The sequence below is a fragment of the Columba livia genome, chromosome 6 (genome assembly GCF_036013475.1).
Source record: "Columba livia isolate bColLiv1 breed racing homer chromosome 6, bColLiv1.pat.W.v2, whole genome shotgun sequence".
In the NCBI taxonomy this organism is placed as follows: Eukaryota; Metazoa; Chordata; class Aves; order Columbiformes; family Columbidae; genus Columba; species Columba livia.
Window position 1 is genome coordinate 28,590,344 of NC_088607.1, and position 14,332 is coordinate 28,604,675.

At 44.0% G+C, this 14,332-nt stretch overlaps 1 protein-coding gene across 31 annotated transcripts in view; it reads right to left on the reverse strand.

Moving 5' to 3' along the window:
• The window catches only part of ZMIZ1 (zinc finger MIZ-type containing 1), a 346,742-nt gene that overhangs the window by 44,484 nt on the left and 287,926 nt on the right, over window positions 1–14,332 (reverse strand). For 29 of the 31 annotated variants that reach the window (XM_065067708.1, XM_065067704.1, XM_065067693.1 and 26 more), the window contains one exon: window positions 9,246–9,390. In XM_065067708.1, the coding sequence (XP_064923780.1) occupies window positions 9,246–9,390 (145 nt within the window). Of the gene's footprint in view, window positions 1–1,573; window positions 9,177–9,245; window positions 9,391–14,332 lie in introns of those variants that run through there. The other 2 variants (XM_065067724.1, XM_065067723.1) reach the window with 2 other exon arrangements.

Here is a 14,332-nt window from a genome sequence, read left to right on the forward strand (position 1 = left end):
TGCAAGACTTTATTTCCCTCTGCTTCCTAGCAGCATGATTCCAAACATTCAGATCTTACAGAGAAAATACACAGCTCCAAATATTATCCCGCCATGATTTCTCAAGCCATCTTTTTCCCTCCATGCTTTCCAACTAGATTCTCTAAACCTTTAGATTCTCTAAACCTTTAGAAAGCTCCCAACTCCAAATGCACAGTGAATCCATACCTAATTTTTCCCTATCGAGAAAGAATTACCTCAAGCATTGTTTCAGTACTGGGTGATGCCTGTACCAGGCTATGAGCAACGTAAACTAGAGAGGAAGATTGAAAGTGGTTAGAAATGTCATAATTCACCACCAAGAAGAAGGAAGGTTCTTTTCTGGCAAACAGTCTGAAAACACAGAAGCATTCTGAACCGGTTCTAGGTAAGCAGGGGAAGCAGCCAAAAGGTGAAAGCAGCAAGGCATTTATCAGCTCGGTGGTTTGGCCGGCACCTGCAGCTGGCAGGTGGCTATCACCCCCGCCTCCGCTCTTTTAAACGCCAGCACACGTTTACAACAACCATTCATGCAGCCACACACACATGCACAATACAGCCACTTGCGCAGAGACTGAGATGGTAAAACGGAGCCAGCAGTTCAGCAGGTGATGAGAAGTACCTCTGGAAGCTGAAAGCTCTTAACTTTTTTCTTTATAATCCTGACAAGGCCTGTGAGGCCCGGATGACTTATGAGTGCAGGAGGCGGGAGCGCTGCCTTCCATTTCGCACTGGGTTGCCACAGGTCAGGCTGTGACACACTTGCTGCCGCTTCCTGGCGCCTCACTCAGCACACAGGCTCATCAGTCAGAGAGCCTTGCCTGCAAAGTACCACGCTGCTCCGCAAGAGTTAGTGCCTCTGAATCTAACCCCTGAAATTACAAAAACGCATCAGGCCAAACTGTTTAATTCAGAAGTTTCCAAATCTGCAAACGCCCACAGCACCCTGCACTCACACACAGTCCCGCTACGTTATAGATTTCATGTGTGCCCGTGCACACGTGTGCGCGCGCACACAAAGACAACAGAGATAATGCAACTTATTTCTGTCCATGTGGAACAAACGATCACACCTATGCAAGTAAGAAACAAAAATGCTGCTGAGACCCGCTCCTGCCTCAGAAGAAGCTGAAGGGGTTACTACCATCTAATATGATGGGTCTACAGCATCCATCCGACCAAAGGAAAAAAGATTAAAGCATCACACCCAGTTCTATTGTCACACAAGTAGACCATGCAATGCATTATTAAAGCCCAGATTACAGTTACAAAATCCACCGGTAACAGCCCTGTTATTAACATGCCACCTGTTACCTTTTTCAAAATGCTGAAATTATCTTACGATCATTTTCAGCTTGACAAATGCAGTTTAATCTTTATTGCATCTCACAGCACAGACCTGCTTCATCCATGTCTTATTTATCTCACGTGTGTCGGAATGCAACCCCCGAGCCCTCAGTCCCCCCCTGCCAGCAGGCATTCCTTCTGCTCTGCTTTATCAATATACCTGGGTTCCCATATCCGACTGCTCCTTTACAATAAAAAACACACCCACCCAGTATTCTACCATTGCCTGTTGCCTTGGTAATCCAAATGCCTGGGTACTCGCTGATTATCGGCGAATGAGACTCGCATTGTTCACACCGCAGCGCGTCTGCTATGTTAATGTGAGATAATGGCAGCCAGAAGACTCCTTTTGTTCCCAGCTTTGCTGTTTATTCATAGTGCCTGGAGGTCAGCGACTGCTACAACAACCGGGGAAGGAACCGCTGAAAGCGTGAGCAGATTCCACTTGTGCTTTTGCCTCTGAGGGGGAAACACGAGCAGCCCCGCACAGCGAGAAGGGCACCGGGAGCTCTGCAGTCTGACTCACGCAAGGTGTAGCAGGCGGCTGGGAGGAAGATTTGATGGACTTGCACTTCCGAGATTTTAGATGAAGCTGATTTACGCTCCCCGACAACAGGAAAAAAAAAAAAAAACACCACCACAACAAAAACCCGCTTTCTTCAAGAGGCGCGGCGGGGAGGGGGCAGCACGGCACCACCGCAACTTGCTGGAAGCGAGCCGGGCTGGGGGCTCCGGGCTGGCCGGGGAGCTGGGGCGGCGAGGGGGGCAGCGGCTCCCGCAGCGCGACCGGGCTGAAACCGGCGGGACGGGAAGGAGGGGACGAGCCGGGGCCAGCGCCCAGCAGCCCCGCCATGCGGCAGCGGGAGCCGGGACGGGCACGGGGAGCCGGGACGGGGCAGGGGGAGCCCGGGCAGCGGCAGCCGGGACAGGGCAGCGGCCCCGGCCAAATGACTCCGCCGGGGAGGGACGGCTGCGCTGCGGACACACACCGGGCAGGTCTGAGAAACGTCTCCCTCTTGCCTGTCAAAGTTGTTTGAAAATGCTGTTGCTGACACCGTGACACGGGCAAACAAACCATCACATCCTATCTCCCCTGACGTGGTAAGTGGGAAAAGAAAGCACGAACAGGCTGTGGTACCTTCCCCGCATTCTCAGCTCGGTGGAGATGAGGACATCCGAGAAGATGCCCCGGCTGGTGTGCTATTCCTCATTCCTGGAACAGCCCTTTCACGGGAAGAAACCAGCGACTCCTGCTAAAGACACTGTCGGTATCTAATTAATGTCACCGACCCATCTGCACAGGTTGTTGATGTGCTCTGTGCCTTTTAAAAGGGCTTTATTGTCATCTCCAGCAAAAAACAGACAGGGATTTTTTAGAAAGAATTTCTAACCCGTTTTTATTTGAGGTAAACCATTACAGAAGCTCTCTGTCGTTAAAACCAGTAATGAGTAATTTCCTTCTCTTCCTGTTGTGATACTAAAGAGACTTGAGAACCCAAGCGTATGGAAATAGTAGGAATAAAGAAAAAAATATCACTAAATCATATATCAGGAATTCACTCCTTTTGTAATCTGTTTACAGGGAAATCCTGTGGAGGGTCAGATTATCCTGTAAGAGAATGAATTACAGATACGAACAAAGAAAAGTAATCAAGAAAAATATCAGCTTTTAGACAAAATACAAATCCGTGTTCCTGTGTCCTGTTTCCAAATTATCCGAAAAGAACAAACATCTTTAAAATAAGACAAGGTGTTTGCCATCGTTTATGCCTATCATTTTTTTTTTTCCACTCCATTGAAAATTGGAGACGTCGCCAGACTGTAGCCCCCTCCCTGCTCAGAAGCCACGTCAGCAAACATGCCCAGCAAACAGCAGCCCGCAGGGAACCTGCCCTCCTGTGTGTGCCAAGGACCAAAGCCAAACCGCACAAGGCCCTCAGACACATGGTGCGAACTGTGGGGTTGTCCCATGCAGGGACAGGAGGTGGACTCGATGATCCTTGTGGGTCCCTTCCAACTCAGGGCATTCTGTGATTCTAAGATTCACACGCAGACCCGGCGCTGCAGGGGCTGAAGGGCACTGTGGACTTGGTTCTGATGTTCCCTACCCAAAGGTACTCCACCCAGTTAAAAGACTGACGATGCATTTGATGAGTTTTGCATCAAAGAGCTAGGCGAAGTACAGCTTCCAGTGTCACCATGCAGGTGTCACACTGACAGTCAAAACTGGTAAAAACTAGGGGTGTTGCCGCAGCTGAATGATTTTTCTCTCCAGTGCCATCATAACTGAGTTGGTTTCATCGAGAACAAGTGACAGAGGGAACCCTCCCAACACACTGGAAAATTACCTAGACTCAGCACGAATGCTTTTGAGAGCAGCCCTCATGTTAGGAGCATGGTACTATGGTGATTATCACTAAACAGTAAATTGCAATCAATGAGACATTTTCAGGAATGGGATGCTCAATATGGCTCAAACACTAGAATAACAGCCACCTTTTCAAAGGTATTAGTTATCACATTTTAAAAACCAGCATAAAACCAGCATAGACAGAGCAGAGCTTGAGAAGGTCAGATTTTGCCTCGTCTTTATCAGGATTTTCAAAAGTATCAGCTGACACTTTTTGCATGAAAAGAAAAAATCCCAAACCAAAATCCCAAAACTTTTTATCTAGCACATACAACGCTTAGAGGAAAAAAATGTAGAGTACCTAACACTTATATGTACTTCTCAGAAAAAAAAAAATCACTGAAGTATAGTAGTTGTGTTGGTACATATTATTCTTATTGCAATAGCACTCACTTTGGCTCTCTAACCAATACAGAAGCTCTATTTTTACATCTGTGCAAGGTGCTGTACACACAGTAAAAGATGATCCTTATCCTATGCCTTCTACCAAGCATCTGATGAATATATATGTGAAGACAAGTTAAGCTGCCTGTTACTGTTTACAGAGATCTTGTCTCTCAGTCTCTCCCGTTACCACAAGAACTGACCACAAACTTATGCCACCTAAAATGAAATGCAGCTTTTTAGCATGAAAATGTTACAGGTTTAATTATTAACATAATTTGCTCTTACCTTCAATGTTCTTTCAAGGTTTTCTTCCACCTTCTTCCCATAATAAGTCTATGTGCTAAAACTAGTATTGGTGGTTTCACTTAGAGGACAAGATAGGCAAACAAGTACAAGTCTTGGGACACAACTTTCAAGCTATTAATTTTGTCTTTACAATGCTTAGAGCATCAGGGGCCTTCTTAATACTGTTCTGAACAAAAACTGAAGGGTTTTTTTTCTTTAAGACATGGCACTTCTGCAGAAACATTTGTGGATTCTTAACTTTTCTCTTATTTTCTCCCGATGGTGGATTTTAACATTTCTTTACGGGATGATAGGAAAAAAATAGACTGCTCTCGTAGAATCAGGAGTAATACAGGTTGCTTTACTGAGTATATGCTCTTATATTAGGATTTACCATCTGTTCAGTCCCTCATTATATTTCTTTCACAACTTCACAAACAGGAAGATGAAAAGGCTTTGAAACAATCTTATCTTTCACCTGAAGAGTTTTGAATTATTTTGGAAAGATTGTTCCTGTACACCACAGCCACATGCAGTAATGAAGTGATCCCAGACTTCAAACTGATGTATAAAACATGCACAACATGCTCATTTTCATAAAAGTGCGTATGTACTGTACCTGACCTTTCACTTCAACCATTTCTCTCATCCAGATGATGTTTTTGAAGTGACTATCACTGTCAGTCAAAACTACCTATAATGGCAAAACTGAAAAGGCAGCAACCTTTGCAGAAACTCTGACACTGTTTCTACTGGTATATTATAACCAAAACACCTCTTACTTTTAACAAACAATGTAAGAACCAACTAACCACCCAACAAAAATGCAGACACTGAATTGCTATTCTTTTCCTACTGATGTTGAAAGTTCAGCTCTTGGTAAAGTTTAAATTTGACAAAACAAACACTAAAAATAAGCACACTTGTAAAGCAAGTCTAACCAATAAAAGGTATTTATGGCGATTGCCTGGACATAAAACAGTAATGATAATAAACAAAGCATCTACCATAATACTGAATTAGTACTTAATTTGATCTATTATTTAATTTTCTCAAAACCTCTGGCACTAAGTAATTTGTGATAAAAATAATTTTATTGTCATATTTTTCATCAATCCTGACTGCCCTATACAGACATTACTACCCTTTGGTCACTAACTGGAAGATAGCTGGCAATTAATACAGAAGACCAAAATTTGGAGCAAGAGAGAAGACAGTAAGAACCTGACGAACGGTTATGACAGCGTATCAAGCTGCAGCTACCACGTGGTACCTATTTTCAGGTGGTTTTGTTGCCCAAGTAAGCTTTACTACAAGCTATGCAGGAAACAAGAAGCCATCAGGGCCTGCATGGGTCAGATCCACCTTAAACTGAACTGGAGTTCAGTTCCGGCTGGGACTGATGGAAATGGTACCCATTTCAAACAAGAGTCAGTTTGATCCACACATAAAGGTCCACCACTTAATGCAATGAAGTGTTAAGTAGGAACTCGATCAAAGCGAAGGAAGGTGTATAATGATAATAATTTGTACTTATATAACAGCACTTGCCAAAGACCTTACATTCATTTAAAAGTAAAAAATCATCCAGGTTGAGTAGTATCTGTTATTACAGCCATGTCAGATCAGAAAACTACAACACAATGAATAAGTTGCATTACTCCTGCAAGCCTGAAAGCATGAAACTTCACTCCTACAAAGAAGGGCCAGCCCAAAGACAGTCTCTCCTTAAATTCCCCATAAATCCTTTAAGTAGGACTTTAATTAGAAGTTACACAGGATGAAGGAGGTGGACAGGTCTCATACTGGTCCTTCAGTACAGGAGTGAAGTTTACCCACATGAATCAGTAAAAAAAGCCTAAAAATAAAAATTTTTAAAAAGTCAAGTTTGAACTAACTATTGTTACACTGCACTGACTTTAAAAAAACATAAGTTTGAGGGTGGTTTTTTTTTGGGGAATCCAGTGCTCATGCTGTTCATAAAGCACAGGAGTTTGCAGTCCAACCAACCACCCTACATTAAGAAAAGAGGTAGTTAGCTGAATTTTTGTCCTATATGCAACACTCAGTCATTCTGTTAATGAAAAAATAAATTTAGAAAGAAATTAGCACAATAGAGTGCCTACACTGAAAGCATTTGTTGCACGGGTGCACATCCTTGTATAGCTTCTATTCTGCTCTCTGTAAGTGCATTTGACAAGCTGTATCACTATCAAAGCCCTCCTTGATCTCTCTACTTCAGTCTTCTCCCACAACTCAACTTTCTACAAATACAAGGTTGCCCCTAAAAATAAGCCAGACCTGAATTCCCCCCAGTGTAGGTGCCCACAGCTTCTTAAATAGGAATCCTTAGATTTAGATTCTAATGATGAATTCTTGTGTCAGAATTTATTTTAAATGGCCAAGCCCTATTTCAACTTCCGGACTCAGCAGCTGTGTTTCTGTAGCTCCAGGTACATCTGGATTCTAGTCCCTGACTAGAGTTCTGGGTAATTGTGTTGCTCGCAAAAGCAACAGCAGAAAAAGCTCTGTGTGAAGTACTCATGATAGTCTGGTGACAGGGGAAGGTGTGTTGGGTTTTTATCTACCGATATTCAGCAGCTGACATGTATCCTATATTCCCTTTGTTAACCTATGTAAGGTTCTTGGATATGCTTTCGGTTGTTCTAATATCTAACTCTTCTACAAAACTTGAAGCGGCTGGCTACATTAATTTATTGGAAATGCAAAGCATTTTTTTTTAATTCGAATTCACAAAAAAAATCTTGTGAATTGTAGATAAGATACTGTGAGCCTTGATACTAAGCTTTTGACCCAAATGTAATCTACTGCCAATACAAAGGTTGCTTCATCAACAGCTCTATCACTGGGATTGTATTCAATGGCTTTTCATCCTTTGTTTAATTCAAACAAACACTCAATTCTTCTTCACCCAATACTTCACTACTGTCCTATGGACCAATTGTAAAACATCCATGAAAATAAACAGTTCCAGTTGGAAAAAGAAGCTGGAGAGCCACAAGATGTCTCATTCTAATGTACCACCTGAGAGACTAAGCAGTCATGGTTATGGCCAAATTGCAGATGGGACAACAGCACACACTGAGGCAGTGATGGAGGTATTCCAGATCCCCAAGAGGCTGCTGCGGCTGTGACAGATAAGAAGTTATGCCACAGAAATTGTGTTTCTAGAGGGGCAATCTCAAAGGTAATCAGCAGTAATTTAGAACTGACTCTCTGTGTCTTCATCAGTAAACTGCTTCAATGGCAATACTCAAGAGAAACTTAGAGGGACTGTTTGAGAAACTTAGAGGGACTGGGCAGGATGTTCTACTATTACCTAGAATATTGGGTAACCAAATATTGCCAGAAATGCCGATATTGAGGTTTAGCAGAACAAAGTATGTATTTTTTTGGCATGTGACAGAGTTTTGGTGGAAAACTGCTGTGAAAGAAAAGAGTTGTGCCTATCTTACCTAGTAACATAGCGCACAACCCCTGTGAGGCTTTTGTCCCTGCTTTACTGACCCTAAGGGAACAGAGGCTACAAGATCAGATGAGAATTGGGCATCTAAAACCTACAAAACTACACCTAAGAGAGTGTATACATTGCAGCACAATTTCCCTGCAGACTGGCCACTATTTTCTCCTTGGCTTCTGCAAAGATCCCAGGTGTAAAAATAAGTAATTTTACAACAGAAGGTTTTTGTTTGTTTGTTTTGTTTTGTTTAAAATCAATCATTTCATAAACAACTGAAAAAACAGGCGATCTAAGTACTCTGAAAAGTCAATAATATTATATTAGTTATACTACAAAAAAGGACTTTATTCTCAAGGGCTATAACAGAAGACATAGTATCTGCATGGTTTTCCCATAAATACAACAAAAATAAGGGGAAAAAAAACCTAACCCAAAACCAAAAGTGCTTTCCAGATTAATTCACACATGTAAATGCACTGATACAGAGATGACCGTAAGCTCCATTCTAACACAAAAGTTGAAGTTACTTATGCTACCACAGAATCCAGGCACTGGGAATTTAGCCTCATCTGCACTCTTATAATCCTTTACTAACAAAAGTGCCCTACACTGAAAACCATTTATACTATTTGTGATTTCTTCAATGTGATGCTGAGAGAAAGAAAAGCTTGGAAAAACCCTCCCAGAAACATAAAGCATTAAATGAACATTTAATCCTGCCTACACTTTTTCTTCAGCTTTTGCCTTAACCTAGGCTCTGCACATAAGAAATGTAATTTAGTAATCAAAGGCTTCACATGTTCAGCTTCTTCTAGTGCCCTTTAACGCTCATGTCTTCTCTAAATTAACCCAAGAGCTTTGTGATCACCACCTGATATAAGGTGGGTATAGGTCATTCCCCCATCTGTGGCTACACCCACTATACAACTGTTCTGTATACAATACATTTGCAATGCAACTTACAAAACAAAACATCAGTGAAATATTTCCGACCTGAAGAAAAGCCAGTTGTACTTAATTGAACAGTAGGAAAATGCAGAAATTTATCTGTAGGGCACAACTTGAAGTTTGGAAGCAAGCCCACTGAGCACAGATTTGAAGATGGAAGCATCGCTTCACCATGCACCAGGCAACAGCAAAGACAAAACACCTGAGTTTATTTAGTACTTTGTGTAATTACAGATCCCCTGTTGTCCGTGGTGCTGCTCTGTGCATTAAACAGTGTAGCTGCCTCCATCAGAGGTAATAAGCACGTCAGTTAACAGATCTGTCCCGTGGCACATGTGAACAGCTCGCATGGGCTGGGCTGGGACTCACCTGTGAGAGAGGGTGGGTTTCATGGAGCTCATAGAGTTCATGGGGGGTTGCATGGGTAGCTTCCCTGGAGGATCGTTCTGCCGGCTTTTCTGGTGGCGAAGCAGCAAGAGCCGTCCCAGCTCCTCACACCACGACGAGAGCAGCGCTGTGCAAACAGAAACAAGGACAGTGAGCGCGCGAGTAGAACCGGCCCAGCCGAGGGCAGCTGCAAACCGCTGAACGGACAAACCCCAGGAGTGAAAAGCTCCTCCACAAACCACCACTCACGTTATTATCCTATCAAATTGAGTCTGTAATTGCCCTCTACTATCATTATAATGTTTTTACACAAGTTACAAACACTCTGCATGACCCAGAAAGCACAAAAGAACTTGTCCAAGCTGAGCAGCACAGAGAGGAAGAATGGACAAGGCACGAGGACATGGGATAGCTGTTGTGCGTGAAAAAAAGACGCAGAAGAATTCATCTCACACTAATAGAAATGTAACAAAAACATACAGAAGATGTCATTCACAGAGGGGTGGAAAGAACTACAAGATCTCTTTTCTATTTGGCTATTTTTAGGCAAAAGATTAAATGGTGAGGCATGAAGAGAAATCCATGTACAGGAATTAATTTCCAAAACTGTTATTGGCTACCAGTCTTGAATAGATAAACAGGAGAAAATGGCCACACTCATGTACGGATACAAAGTCAAGCGCTTAAATCTATATTTGACCCAGCACAACCCCTAAATGTGAATTTCCATTATCTGCCTAATCTTCTGGTCAATGAGGGTAATTCTGTGCTTACAGGAAAATCACGCTTATGAACTATGGAGATGCAGAGATTTCCTAGAGGGACGAAAAGCTGAAGACTCCCTCTGAAGACATGAAAGGGGTCATTATCTCTGAACACGTGGCATCTCGCTTACACATCCACACTCGGAAAAGACCAGCCTAGCTATGGAAACCACCTACTTAGCAGTAAGCAGAACCTCAGAAAGTGACTGCGGCTGAAATCTGGCTCCCGCGAACACAGCCAGCCAGGACACCCCCCTGAAATCTCCAGCAACACTGTATTGAGCCCCAAAGCTGCCTGTTTAATTCCAGCATCAGAAGGGGCTCGGGTACCAACATAAGACACAGCGAAAAATTTCACCGGAACAAAGTGCAGACTAACTGCAAAATTCTGCAGTTGAAGAAACGTTCTCAAGTGGAAGTGCTTGCGGTTCTTCCTTCTTTAAAGTACGCTTTAGAAATCCCTCAGAACAAGAAAATGCTTCGTATTTAATTTTTAACTAAGTGCTTTCCTGAGGTGTTATGAACTGAACACAAATCAACAGATTGCACAAGGAGGTGAGAACCAGAAGACTACTCAAAACCCAAGCTGCAACAGCGGTTAAGAGTAGGAGAGCTCTACATGTAATCTTAGGCTTGCTGGTTTAAAAGTGATCAGTGTAGAATTCTATAATATTAAGGCTTTTGTTTTCATTTATTATTTTTCAAATGGTGGTCTTTTCGCCAAATAACATATTCATAAGCAGCAGCAAACTATTACTTCAGGGTACACCACCTTCCTTTTCCAGTAGCTACTTGTAGGTACTGTTAACACGTACTTAAGAACAAATTCCAAAGAGACTAATTGTGAAGTCATATTTGTAGGGGAAAAAAGGAACCCGCTTTGTCAAGAACACCCACAAATATGATTTTTCAGTGGGAGAAACAATTGCAATTTCTCAAGTTTAACGGCCACACAAGAAAAATACTTAAAGCCTGGGCTGTACCTGCAAATTAATCACACATTTGGACAAAGGAGAGGTAGTAATTTCATTGCATTTCTCAAGCGGAAGGTCAAGAACCGTGTTTAGGGAGGCATTTCAGAGCTCTGCTGTGACAAAAAGGGGACACGGCTTCTTTATGTAACTAAATATGGTCACTCGGAAATTGTCAGCCTCACACGCAGCCTACAGAAAGCATTCCCCCGAGCTCTGCGAGACGCTCCAGCAACGAGTGTCAGTCTAAGCTGCTTCTCTATTAGCCACGGAATCTGTCAACAGGCATTTGATCAAATTATACTCACCTTTTATCCCCGGCATATCATTACTAATGTGGCAGTGACAAAGGCCCCCCTCCCCCTTTTCCAGCCGCCTGGAGACACAAATCCCCTCCTCGCAGGGTTTCTTCCCACACACCACGGCCACTCGAGCTCTGAGAAACACGAACAAAGTGTTCATGTTCTGCTCAACGCCACACGCAGCCGTCGCAGAGTAATAGTGGATGCTGAGCACTTCCACAGCTGAGTGTAATTACTAAGGTGTCAAGCGAAAATTGTCCATCTTAAATGAGGCTTTGATGGGAAGAGGGAGATGCTCCTTCTGCATATGGACTTGACAAATAAGATAAAAAGCAACAATGGGTCTGAGGGCACGAATCTGCACACAAAGCTCAAACCCACTTGGAAAAGAAGGAGAGTAACTCCTGGAAAAGTAATATGCCAATGCTATAGCATTGCTTTGGTGAGGTGAAGGTAAGATCTTAATGAGTTATTATTATTACCAATAACATTTATGTAGGTGAATAAATCGTCAAAGAACAAAGAGGTCCTCAAGATAAGCGGAATGGTTTCATTCTACAAGATATCTGGAGAAGACTCGTGTTTTTAAAAACCAAGAGACTGCAGGTATAAAACGCAGGAGATTTACTCATCCCTATCACAGCACTCTTTACGGAGAGGTTTAACCTTTCCTTCCCCGGGACATTTTGACTCATGTATCATGTATAATAATCACTCTCTTCCCTGTGTCAGTGTCTGTGCATGGAATGAAAACAGAGCAGCTTGCAGCCACCCATAGGAGTTAACAGTCACCCTTTATCCTGCCCAGCAGGAGCAAGAACCCACTCAAGAAGCCTGCTCTCCTCTACTGGAAATGCTGGGGCGGCCTCCCTGCTCCCCTGCCCATCCACCTTCGCTGCTGCGCTGCCCTGGCTAAGATCAATATATACCCTCGCACATCTGGTACAGCTGGCTTCTGGAGAACATCACTTCCTGGGCTATTCAAGCAAGATGAAACAAACTCAAAATGAATTTACAGATTACACCATTCATCTTTAGTGTACTTAGTTACTGCTTTTTATGCTGACAGTATTAGGCGCATCTCAACTCATTTATACTCAAAGCACGAGAAATTCAGTATCATACTATAATGAACAGATAAAGCAGCGAGCACAAAGGACAGCTACAGATGGTGCCAACAGTCAGTCTCTCCCTCTCCTAGCACAGCCAAGCAGCTGCTTTTTCTCCCCCCTCCGCCCCTCCTCCTTGTACAACAGGAGCACAGATTTTGCAGATGGACCATCCACACCGTCTCTCACAGCCTCTTGCTGCGGCAGTTTAATGATCAGATTTAAATCGTGTTCCTGTGCTGCATTGCTACAACGTCCTTTGCATGTAATGATGCCGCTTTCCTGCCTAAGTTGAACTCAACTGTTGCAATGGGGGGAAAGGAAAAATCCTTAAGCGTGCAGCCCCCCACAGCCCAGGTGTAAAATACAACCTGGTTATACAGCAGAATAGATGTTTTCAACCCCTGTTCAGTCACAGAGGCCTGTGCCAGCTCATGGCAAAAGTTGCATAATAGTGGCAATCAAATGAGGTGCTGACAGCTTAAGTGTATTCACACATTTACTTGGCTTAAAGGGACACGCTTTGGGATGATTGGTGCAATATTTGACCTACTTTTCTCCATTTGCAAAATCTGTATCGTTCTTAATGGAATTGTGTTTTCCTTTAAGCGTTGATGTATTTTCACAGGAATAAATCAATACTGATTTGCTAACGATGACTGCATTAAGAAACCAACACATAAATGAGCAGCCTCAGCTTTCACATTCGTGACATAAGAGAAAACCAGAAAGATTTAAAAATAAGAGAAATTTCAATTACAAGTAGCCCAAGGGGTTTCCCTAAGGAAGTGAGAGAAAAATCCTGTTCAGAGAACTCAGCTCGCTGCCACACAGTCCCATTTTTGTTTCTCCTTTCTCTGAAGAGGACCAGACGTTGCAAGAGAGTGTCTCAGCACAGAATGTGACTGACCTTGCCTTAAAATACTCATAAATACTCCCACACACCCAGAGTTGGCCACACTTTATGTCCTTCTGGATTCCTCCAATAGTTTTAAACTTTCATTGAAAAAATCATAAGACATGGCAATGTATCCACACTGGGATCCTGGCGACAAGGAGAAGGAAGGGGGCTGGAAGGAAAAGAATTATTTTTTCCCCTTCAGCTCGAGTCACATTTCAAGCATTTCTCTGCAACCACAGAGCTAAGCCTTGCTTGAAAGAGAAAGGAAGCAATTGTGATTTAATCCCCTGCCTCTAGGAGCCAGGTCTTTAAGGACATGCCAAATATCACAAGATTTGCAACACCATTATTAGGACTGGCCACATCCCCCGGTACTGTTCCTTTCCTGCAAGGGCTCTTTTGTGCCGAAAACCTGGCAGGCAGCATGGAAACCTCTGGCAGGCAGGGTGGAAGCCTCCGCTGCCCACTCCACAGCACCTTCCCAACCCTCCGAGCCGTGCGTCCATTGCCTGGCAGCAGCATCGTGACAGCTTCGGAAGCACCGGGCCCTGCCGATGGGAACACCAAGGAGCTGGAGCTGGGGGAAGCGGGTCCTGCCGATGGGAACACCAAGGAGCTGGAGCTGGGGGCAGTGGGCACTGCCGATGGGAACACCAAGGAGCTGGAGCTGGGGGAAGCGGGTCCTGCCAATGGGAACACCAAGGAGCTGGAGCTGGGGGAAGCGGGTCCTGCCGATGGGAACACCAAGGAGCTGGAGCTGGGGGAAGCGGGTCCTGCCGATGGGAACACCAAGGAGCTGGAGCTGGGGGAAGCGGGTCCTGCCGATGGGAACACCAAGGAGCTGGAGCTGGGGGAAGCGGGTCCTGCCGATGGGAACACCAAGGAGCTGGAGCTGGGGGAAGCGGGTCCTGCTGATGGGAACACCAAGGAGCTGGAGCTGGGGGAAGCGGGTCCTGCCGATGGGAACACCAAGGAGCTGGAGCTGGGGGAAGTGGGCCCTGCTGATGGGAACACCAAGGAGC